This window comes from Anomaloglossus baeobatrachus, chromosome 2, assembly GCF_048569485.1.
Source record: "Anomaloglossus baeobatrachus isolate aAnoBae1 chromosome 2, aAnoBae1.hap1, whole genome shotgun sequence".
NCBI lineage: Eukaryota > Metazoa > Chordata > Amphibia > Anura > Aromobatidae > Anomaloglossus > Anomaloglossus baeobatrachus.
Window position 1 is genome coordinate 60695489 of NC_134354.1, and position 17734 is coordinate 60713222.

At 44.4% G+C, this 17734-nt stretch overlaps 1 protein-coding gene across 1 annotated transcript in view; it reads left to right on the forward strand.

The window, feature by feature from the left end:
- The window catches only part of TMPRSS15 (transmembrane serine protease 15), a 447907-nt gene that overhangs the window by 250151 nt on the left and 180022 nt on the right, over positions 1-17734 (forward strand). Inside the window, exon 14 of the mRNA XM_075333062.1 lies at positions 12669-12758. Within this exon, the coding sequence (XP_075189177.1) occupies positions 12669-12758 (90 nt within the window). The remainder of the gene's footprint in view (positions 1-12668; positions 12759-17734) is intronic.

Genomic DNA, 17734 nt, shown 5'->3' on the forward strand with positions numbered 1-17734 from the left:
TCACCCCTCACCCTAGCGGCAGAGACCTCCGTTGTATCATGACCCCAATGTTTCTCCCTATTTGTTGTGTTTTTTTGGTTATGCTTCAGATGCCCGTTGGTCTACTCAATGTCTTCTGTGTTATATACGGACATCTCCAACTCAGTTTGTAACATATGGAGCATGAAGGCGCATGCTATTTGGAAGCAGCAAAAAATTCCTTAAATGGCCTGTAGACTGGCATAGTCTGAATGTGCGCTAACCAGTCTTGATGAATCTGCCCCTTTATCTTTTCTATAGAGATTCCTTTTATATATTTTTCTCATTGGCCTAACCTATAACATTACAGGACAATGGGCTATCAAAAGTTGTCATTAAGACATGAATTCTTAATAGTTGATTCTTAGGGAGATATTTTCTTCAATATTTTTCAAGAGACCACACAGTCAGGTGCTTAAAAATGATATGTTAGTCTCTAAAAAGGAATTTATTTTCCCCACTGCCTTCTCCTTGACTAGTTTTTAGTATATCACCGTTAAACGGAGCAGTGATCTGTGACTGTAGCTGATCTACAGTGCTACAAGGTGTCTGATGTAGTCTGAGACACACCCCCTGTCTCATCATTGGTGCAGGATAATGCTTCCTCCCTCCTCTTACAGTTGTGCTGCTTTTGATTGGCTAGTTTATATAAACACAAGTTTAGCAGATTCTCACTAAAATTTTAATTGCTGCAATCTCAGAATGTTTGTGAATTACGGACTAACAAAGCACCAGTAACAAAAATGATCAGTCTCCTGACAGACACCCTGAGGAAAATGATTTGTAAACAAGAAAAACAGTTTATATTTCATTTTAAAAATAGCGCTAATAATAAAAATATCAGAAACGCTATAAAAAAAATTGGTACCTGTTGCAAAGTGACATAGACTTACAGGAGACAGCAAACAGAGGACCTCCTCATCGCATACCGATGGGGTAAAAACATCAAGGACTTATTAGTTAAAAATCGCTTTGCAGAAAAAAGAACAAATAGTAATTGCCTTGAAACAGTTATTCCCAAAGGCAATTTTAAATGTAACAATTGCTCATTTTGCAACCAGCATTGTTTAATTACCATACGTTTCGTTTTATAAGACGTGCTAGATTATGACACGCACCCCAAATTTAAAAGAAAAAGGGAAAAAATATGTGGTCTGTCTTATAATCTGCTATACTATAGTATAATATATAATATAGTGCTGTCTTACCGGAGGAAGGGTGGCAGCAGTGGTGGAGTGTGGGCACAGGTAGCAGAGGCACTGGAGTAGGGTGATGCTGCGGGCGGTGCAGTGTGTGTCCCAGATCCTTGCTGCAGGCGCTGTGAGACTGAAGCATCCAGAAGCTGTTGCCGGTGCGGGCTTTAAAGAAATGGCACCTGGAGGCAGAGAGTGCGCAGATGGAGCTCAATAACAAGCCGAGATCTCATCTGCGCACATGATACCATTTTCCTTAGGTCCACTGCAGAAAATTTATGGGCCGGAGGTGGTTCATGCGCAGATGAGGTCTTGAACCAAGAGCTCCATCTGCTCATGTGCCAAAACCGGGCATCATTATTTGAAGCCCGCACTGTCGACAGCGACCCCTGCCTCACAGCCCACAGCACAGTGCCCAGCATCAAGCCCACAGCACAGCCTTCCCCTCGCAGTAAGCCCGCCGCCCACAGAAGAGTCTGCCACCTGCAGTAAGCCCGCAGCACAGCCCGTAGCCCGCACTAAGCTCTCAGCAGAGCCTGCCCCTCGCAGTAAGTCCGCCATCCGCAGAATAGCCTGCCACCCATAGTAAGCCTGCAGCACAGCCCGCTGCCTGCAGTAAGCCCGCAGCACAGCCTACTGCCAGCAGTAAGCCCGCAGAACAGCCTGCCGCCCGCAGTAAGCCCGCAGGACAGCCCGCTGCCTGCAATAAGCCCGTAGAACAGCCCGCTGATCACAGTAAGACTGCAGCATAGACCACCACCCGCAGTAAGCCAGCAGCACAGTGCCCACCGTGCATGGCTTGCAGCATCTCCCTGCCTCCTTTGACCCCTCTACAGCACCCACCGGTAAGCTACATTCGGATTATAAGATGCACCCCTCATTTTACTCCCAAATTTTTGGGAGTAAAAGTGCGTCTTATAATCCGAAAAATACAGTAATCACATCCAAATAGGATATACCTGTCATTCTGTCCCACAGTTGGTTACATATAAAACCAAATATGTAATTTTTGTCATTCTCTGCCCCTGTTGGATTTTTTTATACAGGCAAAACTATTGGTCTCATGTTTATATAAGAACATGTACATTCAGTGACTACAGGTAAAGGTTCAACTAGATGAATAAATCACATAAGAGAAAAACATGCTGGTGACACGAAGATCTTAGATTTGCTGGTCTGCAATATTGAAACCTCTACCAAGAGGTGGAGATAGGCACAAGGCACTTTTTCAAAAAGAGGCATACTGGATAATTAATTCAAATGTACAGGGCCCCATAGGGTTAAATGCTAAAAATGATCTATCAATTTTTCTTTAATTTTTGGAAAGTACTTTGCCCATTTTTATGCATGCTGTAGAAAGGGAATAAACAAACCTGTGTCATGTGGTTATTTACAGATGTAAATTAAGTGTCTCTAATATAAGACTTATGATTGTTTATTTAAGATGTTTTAATGGTTGACAGTATTTGTATCACATTCAAGTCATGTGACAAGCTCACCTGTATCAGGAATTTAATTGTATGGAGCACTCAGCCTAGGGGTAGACCCTTAAGGCGGCGTGAAACGCAAGGACGGATCTAACGATATATCGCCGGGGTCACGGATTCTGTGATGCACATATGTCATCGTTAGCGACGTCATTGCGTGTGACAGCAAGGAACGACCGTTAACGATGGAAAATACTCACCAAATCGTCCATCGTTGACACGTCGTTCCTTTTAAAAATATCGTTAATTGTAGAGGATGCAGGTTGTTCATTGTTCCCGAGGCAGCACACATCACTACGTGTGACACCTCGGGAACGACGACCTGCAGCTTACCTGTGGCCGCCGGCAATGCAGAAGGACAGAGGTGGGCGGGATGTTACGTCCCGCTCATCTCCGCCCCTCCACTTCTATTGGGCGGCCGCTGTGTGACGTTGCTGTGACGCCGAATGTCCCTCCCCCTTCAGGAAAAGGATGTTCGCCGCCCACAGCAACATTGTTAAGGAGGTAAGTACGTGTGATGGGGGTTAACGATTTTGTGCGCCACGGGCAAATAATTGCCCGTGATGCACAAACGACGGGGACGGGTGCGATCGCTAATGCGATCACACGATATATAGTCGCGTGTGACGCCAACTTTAGAAGCACCGATTGGTGCAAAATAGCCTTCGTCCAGCTCAGTACTACTGTCTGTAACCTCTCCCCCTGTTTCCACCAACCCTAGAGGTGGACCCGTAGAAGCGCTATTCAGCATGAAACGGCCGTCATCCGGCTAAGTGCTCCTGTTTGTACCCTCTCTCCCTGTCTGCACAAGCACTGTGGCTGCTGTTTTTACACACCTGGATCAATAAAAGAAGAAAACTTTCACGATTGAACTATCCTGCTGTTCTTCTGTGTTCCTGACTACAGTGTTGGTCTAATCTGTAGATTGTGGCAGAACCTTCCAACGATACTAAAAGAAGATTGGGCAGATTTCAACATGCCTAATCTTTTTTTATCAGGTTACATAAGCTATAGATTAATACTTGAGAGTAAAGAATTGATATGCATAACTCAGGGACTCAACTAAGCCAGTAATCTGTGACTGCCAGATCGCAGGCTTTCAAATCTCTTTACCGTCAAGCATACCCAACTCTTCTTTTGATTTACCAAACTGGCACGATATTGTGTGTACATCACACATCAATGATGACATTGCACCAGTCGGGCTGATCTAAACAAAAACTGGGAATGGTGATAAGTCGGGATTTGCAGGCCTTCCATCCTGCAGTCACACATTACTTACTTGGCCGATGGATCAGAGTCCTGAGCACCCTTTTTTGAAAACAGATGTATACTTGGACAAGGGGGCATCTGGTTTATCAGTTGGGGTTTTTAGACAAAGATGTGTCTTTAAATTGGCTTGAAATGCGTCAGTCCACTTTTCGTCCTTATTAATGACCCTATATTTCCTTTTCGACAATGTCTAATTTTTTTCTCCAGCCCAGAAGGAAAGAGTGTATTAAGAACAAGAATTCACTAAATAACGGGACTCAGCATAAAATCTGAAATAGCGGATCCTCATTGTAAAAGTATTAAGCTGTACAACAAACAAACAAATATATTTTCATTATTTTTCACACAAATCCAATTATGTAGTAGAATTGGAAATCACTTAAAAGAGAATCAAATTAGTGAAGAAGTGTAAGAAGAAAGCTTAAACATCAACAACGACCGGCATAATTATAGTGAGGGATATTATCCGTGGTGATTGTTCTAGAAGAAAGATAAAAGAAAGCAGTTAAAGAACTAATCAGTAATATTAGCCGTAATATATCGGAGTTGAGTAAGCCGGATATTTTTTCTTAAAAAAAAAAGCGAATTAGCTCACAAAATACCGAGGTCGTGACACCATCTACAAAACCTCCTATATAAAATCGTATAATGTATTTGTATATTGTCTGGATAATTTGGTTAATAAAATGAAACATTTGTTTTAATGGGTTTTATGGTCTCAACACAACTTAGCTTCCTCTTCCTTCCAGCTGTTATCACCAGCTGCTATCTTTCTATCTTAAGCAATCATACAATGGAGATTCAGGAATAGATTTCTGAACACTAGACTGTAAGCTCTTGAGAACAGAAAGATGAAGGTTCTTTTTTCAAAGTTGTATGGCCAGATCCACAGATGGGGTAATTTTTCTGACTAAATTTCACACTGCAATTTCATAGAAAATCTTCCTTACCTGTGTTACATGGGTATTTTGCGGCGAAACATCTGAAATTCATAGTGAAAATTCAAGACAAACTAATTGGCCTAGTGCAATGTAGAATCTATACTGAAAATCCCCAGCATGCATTTAGCAAAAGACTTAAAGTGCACCAATCACAGGATATTCCTATCTAACCTAGACCCAGTGCTATACTGGCGCTATCAGGCTGATTCTATACATACCTTTAGTTGTGAGATCGGATGTATTGTAAAATTAGCAGCTGTTTGATTGGCAGTAGCTGTCAATCAGCCAATAGCTGGAGTGGGTTTTCATAGTGATTCCCACCCCTTTGCCTGTTACATAGTTACATAGCTACATAAGTTGAAAAAAGACCTAGGTCCATCTAGTTCACCCTTGCTCCACAAATTCTACGTTTTGTCCCTAAGTCACTTATAACCAACAATGTTGTGTGTACTGAGGAAATCATCCAGCCCTTTTATAAAAGCGGTTATAGTATCTGCCATTACTACCTCTTGTGGTCGGCATTCCACAGTCTGACTGCTCTAACTGTAAAGAACCCTTTCCTATTTAGCTGCCGGAATCGCTTTTCTTCCACTCGCAGTGAGTGCCCTCTGGTTCTTAGTATTGTCTTTGGAAGGAATAAGTCATGTGCCAGTCCTTTATATTGACCACACATGTATTTATACAAATAAATGAGAGGTCTTTTTTCTAAGCTAAACATATCTAACTTTTTCAACCTCTCATCATATGGGAGGCCTTCCATTCCTTGCAGTAGTCTAGTTAGCCGCCTTTGAACTAACTCTAACTTCTGTATGTCCTTCTTAAAATGTGGAGCCCAAAACTGGATCCCATAATGCAGATGTGGCCTTACAAGTGATTTCTAGAGGGGTAACAATACGTTGAACATACTGTTGTTCCTCCTCCTATCTTTTATTTATGCTAATTCTATTATAGAAGCATTGTACTAAGGTTGTGGCTAGAAAGACCTGTGCTGATGTCTTACCATGTGACCAGAAGGGGTGGGGCCTCAGCCAACATAACTGATACGAACCAACATTATTTTTCTGTTGGCAGAGGCTCCACCCCTTCTGGTCACTTGGGTATGACATCAGCGAGGTCCTTTTAGCCAGAACTATTAATAAAATGCTTCTACAGTATAATAGAATTTGCATAAATAACAGATAGGGGGAGGAACAACTGGCGAGGGGGGGGGGAATCACGATCACAACCCACCCCAGCTATTAGCTGTTGCAGCTGCTGCCAATCAAAAATCTTTACATTTTACAAACTTTACTTGCTTGTGCTTTAAAAAAATATACATCCTAGCTGACAACTAAAGGTATGTATAGAATTAGCCTGATAGTGCCAGTATAGTGCTGGCTTCATGTTATATTGGACAATCCCGGTGATCGGTGCACTTTAAGCCACTTAGCAGGAACCGGACTGTGAAGCTACCACTGGGGGGTGCTGGGACACAGAGGAAGAGCTCCAGAGTGCAGGAAGACAGAGGCCCACTAGAGGTCACTAACACAAGCGCAGGAAAAGTCAGTCAGCCAAGATCTGAGTTGGGATGTCATGTTTGAACCAAGGAGTAAGCAAGCCAAAGTTCAAGAGCAAAACTGAGGTCGGATGCCGGGAGAACAAGTAAGCAGACGGGAGGGAGCGGAGATCGGTACTCGTAACAGGACCAGTGTCAGGTGGGCAGGGAGGTCAGGCCAAACAGGAGGGATGTAGGTCAGACCGGGAAGGAGGGACGGAGGTCAGGGGAAAACAGTACTGGGTAGCGGGATTTGATCACAGTACACTCACAGGAACCAGGTGCACACTGCACAGCAGGAAATATTACTGGCAGCGTCCCGGAGATAACAACACCAAGATATGGTGGATCGAACTCTGAAACGAGACATGACCGAACAGGGCCCTCCCCTCAGATCTAACCTCGGAGGCGACATAAAGGTACTGACTCTGCAGAGCCATACTAAAATCATGACACGGAAATTTCTATAATTACCTATTAAGCAAATCCCAAGCTCCTGCAGATTTACATGATGATTGTGATGTTATTTGTAATTAATCTATAGATATAGTGATTTTGCTATAATTATACAGTAAAATCTGGTCTCCGACAGTGGAAAGCCATTACTCCAAGTCACTGAGGACATACAGTATACTGCCTGAGTCACCAAGTCATGGTTTGACAAAAAAATATCCTTACTCTTTGATTATTTTCTCCAGCCAGGTGATGTCTTTGAAATCCAGCACGTACACTTGAATGACCCAGGCACCCTGCCTCTTAGGCCTGCATATACACATTCCTTTGCCTTAGGGAAAAGCACATAAGTCTGCTTCCCTCCTTCTAGCATTGGTATCAGTCACTTATTCTACTCCCTTACAAAATCTTCTGTCATAGTTAGAAGCCACAGTCGTCACAGAGATAGAAGAAAAGAGCTGGCGCTGCACTCATATCTCCCACAGTGTCTATCACCCAGGATCCAGGAAGTCGCCTGAGGAGGCAGCTGTCGCGGGCGGAGGAGGGGACGCTGCGCTCTCCCACTGCTTGGGTCCGGCTGCCGCGGCTGCTGCGGCCTGCTGCTGCTTGGCGGCTCGAGCGATGGGCCGGATCCCGGGGACTCTAGCGGCGCTCCTCGCCCGTGAGTGAAAGGGGTTTGGGTGTGGGGATTGTTTATTGTCCGTGACGCCACCCACGGTTGTGGTGATTATGTGGACACCACCGCTGCTCTGGCTGGGGATCCCGGGAGTGATGGTATGGAGCAGCCAGTTGTTGTGTTGCCCCTCCGTGGGTAGGGGTTGGTGATCCCGGGCCCAGTGATGGAATTGGATGGTGGGCAGGTGGGTAGGGGGGCCTGTGGAGGTGCAGGGGTGCAGGGGCAGCGCTGTGCCGCACGGCACGGAGGTACTCACTCAGCCAGTAAACACGACACAGTTCTCGGTAAACAAACGGCTGGTTGGACGGGTCCCTCAGATGGTTACGTTGCTGATGTCCCCTGCAGTTGACGGTGACGGTCTCTTCCCTGCACCTATGTGTTGTTGTTTGGTAGCGATGGGTTTCCACCGGTAACCCGCTCCCCAGCTTGGATATGAGCCGGAGGAGCTCCACTCTTGCCCGCAGGCGCTGGCCCTGGGAAACTAGTGCTTTGGCGGTGTCTCCCCTTAACGGTTTGACTGTTGCCTTCAAACGGGACTTGGTTGTTGGGAGACAGTCGTCCCCTTCACTGACGGATTTGGCAAATTATGGCGACTCCTAGCCTTGCCGGGATCCGAAAGGCGCCTGCCCTGGTGCTGACTAATCTTCGTATACCGCTCCGGTACCGCCAGGTCACCACCCATCCACGGTCCTTTCGGCAACCTCCAATCAGTCTCGCCTGCAGACGGTCCCTGCCGTCTGCCAACCTTGCTGTCTCAGTTCGGGGCACACACCCGGACTAACTTCAGGCTTCTTGCTGTCACTACTCCTACTTTCCTCCTTTACCACTTCACTTCACTTCCTTTCACTTTCAACTCTCAACTCTATCTGCCTGGTTTTCCCGCCTCCAGAGCTGTGAACTCCTCGGTGGGTGGAGCCAACCGCCTGGCCCACCCCCTGGTGTGGACACCAGCCCCTGGAGGAAGGCAACAAGGATTTTAGTTTTGACCTTGTGTGTACCTGCAAGGGATGTGGGGTGCGTGTGGTGTTGTGACCTGTGACCCCTGGCTTGCCCAGGACGTCACACAGCGATGCAAGTGATACGCCCGCGCGGGGCTTGCAGGGCTCGCACGGTCACCAGGCCTGTGGTATTCGGGGTCAGGCTGTGAGTGGCCCGACCCGGCTTCCGTGACCCCCGGCGGGTTTCAATAAAAGGAAAGTTCCAAAGTCAGTCTGGTGTTACAAGGGGGATGGAAGGAGGGTAACGGGGTTTCTGGGGAGCTTGCCATCGCTGTCCCCCAGGAAATGGTACGGGACGGGGGATGCTTGCAACGCCACCCGTGGTTTGCTTGGTTTAACAAATTAACACGTCCCTTCTACCGGGACCCACTAAAGGATAGGAAGAAACAGGAAGAAAAAGAAGGAAGAGAAGAAAAACATGGAAAAAGAAACATTTGCATATAAAAAAACCCAAACATATAAACTTTCGGGAACAGGCCTCCTTACAACGCTCCAGGGAGCTCCAGATACCCACTTTAAGGGAAAAAGCTCAGCAGTCCAAATCCTGGTACAAGCTGTGCTGCCGAGCTCACCGCTCCGGCCACCACTCGCCAAAGCTCGCACCTGGGCAGTCCATGTCATTCCCCCATCTTCTCCTGGTCCTGGGGAGGCAAGGTTCCTGGCTCCTAGTAAGAGTCCAACAGCCCCACCCACAAAGGGTGAGCAAGTTCAGTCCTTGTTGGTACGCATGGTGCCCATCCCATTCTCAATGGATGCCATTGTACAGTCCAAGTCTATTTGTCGCATGCCCGCAGCCGCGGGCATCAAAATAAATATTAGACAATCCAATTTTGCAGATGGTTTACACAAGGCACGCGTCACCCGGCGTTACCGGGTCTTGTCTGGACCCTTCTCGCAGCGCCAAGTTGAAACGCCCGTGCTGGGGCTTGCAGGGCTCGCACAGTCACCGGGCCGGTGGTATTCGGGGACAGGCTGTGAGTGGCCCGACCCAGCTTCCGTGACCCCCGGCGGGTGTCAATAAAAGGAAAGTCCCAAAGTCAGTCCGGTGTTACAAGGGGGATGGAAGGAGAGTAATGGGGTTCCTGGGGAGCTTGCCATCGCTCTCCCCCAGGAAACAGTACGGGACGGGGACGGGGGATGCTTGCAGCGCCACCCGTGGCTTGCGGCCAGGTGTTCAGCCGCTGCTGCACAGTCTCTCTCCGGGGTAGGTGTTACAGGCAGCCAGATGGAATCGCTCCCCACGGGTGGAGCGGGGAAGACCCGGGAGGTTTATGAGACCCAGGGATACAGTCCTCAGGGACACCGGGGGCACAGGGCGGCGGCATTACTCACACCAGTTCTTTATTTAAAGTCCATTCCACATCACACCCGGGTGCTGGTTCTTGCCGCCTGTAGCCTTTGGTCGGTCCCAGGCAGGTAGGAGGAAGGGGGGTCCGGTGAGGTGTTCTGGGGGTCTCTCCCTTTCATGTGTGTTAGTGCCGTCCCCATGGCATGGAGCATCTTGGGAACTCACCGCCTCTCTGACTCTCTCATCCTGGTAGCGGACACCACCAACCGCCACCGAGTACAACTTTCTCCAGGGATCCCCAGTCCTCAGCTCCATTCCCTTCCTCTAGGTGGTCTAGCCCTGGTCTCGTGGCATCTCCTCAACAGGAGCTGTCCTGTGGACATCTGCACTCTCCTGCAGCCTCTGATGTTCTGACCAAAACTTCTTTGTGCTCTGCACTAAACTCACTCCTATTCAGGCCCCCCTCCCCTTGAGTTGTCATGGAAACCTGCCTGTGTGCAGCCACCTGCTCATTAAGGAGACAGGATGAGTCATAGGCTCAAAACTACATGCTTCAAAAGCTATTAACTCCTTCCTGCCAGTGTGATGTGAGTGTGTGTGTGGACTTCACTCCTCCTGCCTGGGAAAAAATTAGGTAACATCTAATACCCTGTAATGAACCAGTTGCAGGGGCATTACACAAGTAACTGTTGTAAGTAACTGCAGTGCTGCCCTTTGTGACTGAGAAAGAAAGTGCAGATTCAGTCTTCCCAGCCTGGTGCAGGGCTACAATTTTGTTTCCGGTGTCCTTCGACAGCTCTTTGGTCTTCACCATAGTGGAGTTTTGTAGTGTGACTGTTTGAGATTGTGGACAGGTGTCTTCTATACAGATAACAAGTTCAAACAGGGGCCATTACTACAGGTAATGAGTGGATTACTGAGGAGCTTCTTAAAGAAGAAGTTAGAGGTCTGTGAGAGCCAGAAATCTTGCATGTTTTTAGATGACTAAATACTTATTTTCCACCATAAAATGCAAAAAAATCTGTTGATTTTCTGGATTTGTTTTCTCATTTTGTCTCTCATAGTTGTGGTCTACCTATGATGTCAATGAGTGGGAGAACTTGCACAATTGGTGGCTGACTGCATACTTTTTTCCCCACTGTAAATTATGTAAAAAAAATGATGTGTGGCTCCTCCCTAATTTTGACACCCAGCCAAGATAAAGCTCAACAGCTGAGGGCTGTTATTCTCATGCTGGGGAGTCCCATGGTTATTGCCTCCAGCCTAAAAATGGCAGCCTGAAGCCGCCCAGGATTGCCACATCTATTTCCGTGGAATGGAGGCAGTTGGGGTAATAAGAGGTTAATGGCAGCCCACAGCTGCCGGTTAGCCCTAGGTTAGTAATGGGAGGCTTCTGTGAGACCCCCAATTACTAATCTATAAGTCAAAATAAATATATACCAAACAAACTCTTTCAACCTCATGCACTATCATTTTGGTACCCCAGGGAGGCTCCTGCATTGGCTGTTTACCCCCTGGTGTTGTCCCCTGATGAACCTCTGGCATCTTTGGGAGGAAACGTGTCAGGACTGTGTCTTTGAACAATTTCAGATAAGTAATCTAATTTCTTTCTCCATCTTATATTGATGGGGGTTAATATTTGTTATGGTGTTTGTGATGACCTGTGCAGGTTTTTTTAGGATCATGCAGGGTCTCCCGTCGGGGAATGGGGGTGCCATATCCCTAGGGCATCATACCCTCCATTGCTAGGTAGGGAGAACTTGATTAGGGCCAGTTTACTCCATCTCCCACCTAACATTTGCTATTATACACCTTGAATTTACCGGTTTGCTTTGTTTTGTTACTGTGGTTTTTGTGGTCTCTGACCTTTTAATATCATTATTAAAAGTTACATTTTAACAGGTTTTCTTCTATGGTTTTCTGATAATGTTCTATGGCTTCACCTTGTTAATTTAGATGTAGCAAAACTGGAATAGTGAGACCTCGTGTGGATTACGTCAGACTTTGGTCTATTGGGACTTATTAAAGTGGTTAAAGAGGGTGGGTGTGTTGTATTTTATTTCAAGTAAAGGATTATTATGGTGTTTGTGTTTATTTCGTTTCACTTAGTCCCTCCCCACTACTAATCTAGGGCTTAGTGGCAGCTGTGGGTTGCCATTAACCCCTTAATTTTGGGGGGGTGTTTACATCTACTGATCATTGTGTACTGGCCGTGCCCAAGCCTTTCTATGCACACCTGAAAGCTGGCAGCTACTGGGAGGATTAAAGTTTATTTTCTCCCAATAACTGCACTTTCAGTAAAGTGGGCAGACAGCATTGTAACACTATTAACCTGCAAGTAAACTCAAAGTCTGCAGGACACTAACATTTGTGGACATGACAGGCTCTTTTAAAACAAAAAACTTGCAATTGTGGGCTCCAATGCTTTGGAAGCCAACCATTTCATGAGACAACAGTGGTGGCGGGTGACCTCTGCTTTTGAGATTGGAGACTTTTCAAAGTTGCTTATTCGTATAAGCAGTTTGCTATTTAGCCTTTTAAAAAGATTAAACAGCCATTTTAATTTCTTCATTTACTTTTATGCATCATATGTAACAACATTTATTTAGAACATTTGCAATGAGCTTAAAGCAATGGTAATAGGGCTATGCATGAGCACGAAGTTGATGGTCACCAGATGTTGCTTAAGACATGAACTATCTAAGACTTAAATTCTACAAAGCAAAACAACTAAAATACCTTTTTTTTAAATATACTTCTCTAAAATAAACTAAAGTGACTAATATTTCTTTTTTTTCTTTCTCATAGCGAACTGTGGAGGACCGATTGAATTATGGGAAACAAATAGTACATTTAGTTCCCCAAACTACCCACAAAACTATCCCAATCTTGCATCATGTAAGTTCAAGCAAATCTGCCATTTTTATTCTTTATAATCAAATTTTAAATATCAAATATTTAATGAACCCTAAGGAAGAAATCAGCATTTGTCATTTTTCAGGTGATTGGGTTTCTGAACAAAATTGTAAAATAAAGTCATTATGTTATCCGTAACAGGTTATGGCTCTTGGAAGACCTTAACAAGATAAATAAATTTTAATTAACTTTCTAAAATGTTCGGTATTAATAGAATACACTTTAGACTTCGAATTTAGAAGCACTCACACGAGGATCATAAATACTTCAAGATAAGATTCTATTGTGTTGAATTAGTAATAGGAAATGCCAATAAGAAGGTGCAAGTTTTATGTATAGACGTTCCCAGCAATGAATACTCAATGTAAAGAAAACTAGTATAAAGAGTAGTAGTCTTACATTGGAGAAATTATTTTTTTATGAATGCCATAGAACTTAGAGTCCAAAATATGGATTCAATGTTTCTCAATGTTTTAGTCATTGGATAAAATTGGGCATGAAGTCTAATGTCTTCTATATCTACAGAACCATCAAAGAAGGTATGGACATTCTGCCAATTTTAAGCTAGGGCTAGAACACTCTACTCCCATAAACTAATAAACATTAATGTAAGTAAAAAGTTATAAAAAAAAAGTATAATGATTCCTATGCAGCTTGGACAGCTGATGGTTCTCTCCTAACTCCAAGCAAATTTAGGGCAAACAAGGTCACTGCTAGTAGACGTGATCAAGCAAGAGGGAAGCACAATGGTTTTGTAGTATCGAAAAGACAAATGTAGAAAATCTTGCTGCAAATATGGTTTATTATAATCCGGCACCAAAGGGAAGGCATTTTTCTCCAACATTTTGACCAACTGGTGGTCTTTATCAAGGAAATCTTGTGAGATCTGCCCTACTCACGTGATGGGAGTACTCATTTTGCTGCATTTCAGAGGTAGCAACAGGAACACACCGGTCACTTAAAAGTTCAGAAGTTTATTAAAACTACTCATAAACTGTTCACCAGGAACACAAATGAGCATTCCACCGGCTTTACAAAAAAACATCATACGGTTTACTGACCGTCTTAAGTGTGGCTCTCTCATACAGGATTCACTGGCGCCAGTCAGGTTTCGTCCATGGCTACCAGTCCATTACTCCGAGAGGTTTCTGTCTCTCTTTACTGAGTCCAGCAGCCTCTTGTCCACCCTGAGAAGCTGCTCCTTAGACACCTGGACTCACCCAGTCCCCTGGCTCCTGAAAGTGTGCTCACTTTTTCCTGCCAGAGGCTTCTCAGACAGTCTCTCCAGATTCCGAGTTTCTGGCCGTCTAGAGCAAATTTCACTAAGGCTACTCTAAACACATTCTGCTATGTGCCAAACACTGACTCCATCATAATAATCATAATACATGTGACCTGTCAGGAGTAACACACCCATGGGTGGGGTATGTAGGTGGCCTGACCAAGTGGACCTTTTAATACAATGCTGTGGCACTACAGTTACCACAACGGAACTTCAGGCTTGCAAAACTTTTGGGGTACATACCGGCCGTTCACAACACAACTGATCGCCTTCTCACAATCTGTTTAGGGTATCTCTTTGTATAGAGCAAAGGTCCCTAACCCTTCTGACCTTGAAAGCCACATCCAGCTCCTACCACCCTCAGAGTAGTGACACCTGGAGCCCCATTACTGCTATAATTCCAGCCACAGCTTCTCCACAGAAATCACAATGAGGCAGTATATCAAGATCCAGGGGTTCCTACCTTACCTCCTTTCAGACTTGCTTTTGTGCGGGGCTAATCACAAAAGTCACCATCTCAAGACCTGCTGTTCATAGTTATTTTCTAGACATGGTGTTAGGACACCAAGCAGGCAGACATCTGTGAGCCAGACATCAAGGTCCCGCGAGCCACATGTGGTTCCCAAGCTACAGGTTGGGGACCCCTGGTATAGAGGATTGGTGGTGAGCCATATCTCTCCTGACTCCCCATTACAAATGAGATCTTGGTTCAGTTTATAAGTCCTCATGGGGAGTGTAGAACAAGTTGCTACTCGATCGAGCCTTGAGCATGTGAGTTTGAAGTTTCCCATTGACTTACATTATGCTTGGTACTCAAGTCACATTGGCACAATCCGATGCTTGATTGACTAACAAACAATGACGAGCATGTTCTCCCATCACTAGTAGTATCCCTTTAAGGTATTATTTTTTCACTTGAGAAAAGACTTTGGATACACAAGAGAAGATAGATAGGAAAAACTCAACCCTTCCCATTCAAACTGTGAAATATTGAAGTATGTCCGTGCCGCAGCTGAGTGCAGAATCTTGTAATTATAAAACAGTCTCTGGTAATACATTCTCCACATCAGAACGAGGGAAGATATTTTGGAAAAGCTAATTAAGAAGTATCCAAGGCTTGCACATTCTATCAAATCCTTTATATTATAGATGATGAAATCCATTAACCAATCCATCAATATGAACTAAATTATTCTCCACTATAACGAGTGAGGTTGGCATAAAAATAAGTTTTGAAAACAACATCCGGCCATTGCCAATAATAATAGGCAGTAATAATTTTACAATCCTTTCTCTTCTTTTTTTTTGCAATGGGATGTTTTTGCAACGAGCTGCTTGGAATAAAAGACTACAACTTAGTCCTTAACATCAATTATCGTTTCAAAAAAGCTGACAAGTCTTTGATAGTAAAATACTTATATTCTATCGGTCCGAAAAGTTTTTTCTATGTTTTTTTTTTAAAGATCCTTCAACCACATCGAGTAAGCGCTGACGTGATACTCTAACCTTTGCAGACCTATTATTTTTAGCATTAATTTTAGCACAAAGTCTCCGAAAGAAAAAATACGAGGTTTATGCAAAAAAGTGTAGATGTAGACTAAAATTAACTGTTGATGTCCCTTTCTTCTTTTAGGATTCAGTCTTCATAACTGAATACAAAAAGATTCATTACTCTTTTTGTTACATTGTCAGCATATTAGGATATTTGTCAATTCAAATAAGCAACAATGGACATAAGTTTCCCAAATACCAAATGCAGGTCCTAAGGGATTTTATTAACCCTTCTTAAGGGAACATAATCCTTACTACAGGAGAGTTTTGTTATATAGTGCCTGCTCACTTGTGGAAGCAAAAATACAAGTGCATCTCAATAAATTTTTCAGAAGGACTTGGCAGCTGTCCCCACTGCCAAAAGTACCAATATCTGGTCTAATAATCACAGTATCACTGTGCTTGATTGGCCAGCAAACTCACCTTGCCTAAACCCCATAGAGAATCTATGGGGTATTGTCAAGAGGAAGATGAGACACCAGACCCAACAATGCAGACAAGCTGAAGGCTGATATCAAAGCAACCTGGGTTTCCATAGCACCTCAGCAGTGCCATAGGCTGATCGCCTCCATGCCACGCTGCATTAATGCTGTAATTCATGCAAAAAGAGCCTCGGCAAAATATTGAGTGCATTTACTGTACAGACTTTTCAGTAGGCACCAACATTTCTGAGTGTAAAATCATTTTTTCAGTTGGTATTATATAATATTCTAATTTTCTAAGATATTGACTTTTGGTTTTCAATGTCTGCAAGCCATAGTTATCAACATTAACAGAAATAAACATAGAATCATAGAATGCTAGAGTTGGAAGGGACCTCAAGGGCCATCGGGTCCAACCCCCTGCGAGTGCAGGCTTCAATCTTTCCTAAATCATCCCAGATATATGTGTATCCAGCTTCCGCTTAAATATTTCCATTGATGCCGAGCTCACCCCCTCTCGTGGTCACCTGTTCCACTCCCTGATTGCCCCCACTGTCAGAAAGTTTTTCCTAATGTCTAATCTGAATCTTCTTCCTTTTAGTTTCATCCCATTTGTTTCTTGTACTTCCTTGTGCTATTGAGAATTGGGTAGTTCCCTCTACACTGTGACTACCTTTCAGATATTTGTAGACCACTGTTAAGCCTCCTCTCAGCCTTTTCTTTTTCAAACTAAACATCCCTAGTTCTTTTAGCTGGTTTTCATATAACACGGTTGGCAGACCATCTACCATCTTACACTTGAAATAGATCCCTCTGTGTGTAATGTCATTATATAATATATGTGTTTTCCTTTGTGGATTGAATTACTGAAATAAATTAACTTTTTTATGATATTCTAATTTATTGAGATGCACCTATATGTTCCAGCTATTGCAAAATCAGAGCAACAGGGACAACGACAAAATCAAAAAGAAAATGTAGGGCAATCAGGATGAAGTCCAGCAGTTCATGCAATGACATTTGCCAAAGAAAGTAGCCAGGCAGCTCCAGGGTCAAAATTAACACGGCACCCAGAAGAAAAATGGTGCAGTAGAATTAATAGACAAGAAAAATAGGGCCTGTGCTCACATTGCAGTATTGTCACGGTTTTGCTACATTTTTCTGCGCAAATTGGTCACAAAATCTGAAGAATTTCCTGATTAGAGATGAGCCACCCCCCCTAGCATTCGAGTTCGGTTCGGTTCGTCGAACGGAGGTTCCGTTCGACAAACGTTCGACAAACCATTCGAACCCCATTGAAAACAATGGGAGGCAAACACAAACACATAAAAACACATTATACATGTACACATACAGTTAATAAACATTGCCATAACATTTACAGGTCCCTGCACTCTGTCTCCCACTGCTTTTCCTTCCGATAATCACTGCGTCCTCCTGGTAACCAGCACTGATGATAGGACCTTCCGTGATGTAAAAAAAAGCATGTGACCAGTCAGGTGTCTATTATCTCATTGGCTACAGACTGGTCACATGGCTAGACGTCATGCTAGGTCCTGTCAGTGCATCTTTCCGGTATGCGGTGATCGTTCCAGCATCTTCGTGTACCGGCGAAATGCTCTGGCACATGGTCGTCTTCCCCGTTCCTGCATGTGGGCGCTCTTAACAGAGTCAGCCCACATGCAGGGACTAGATGCCACAGC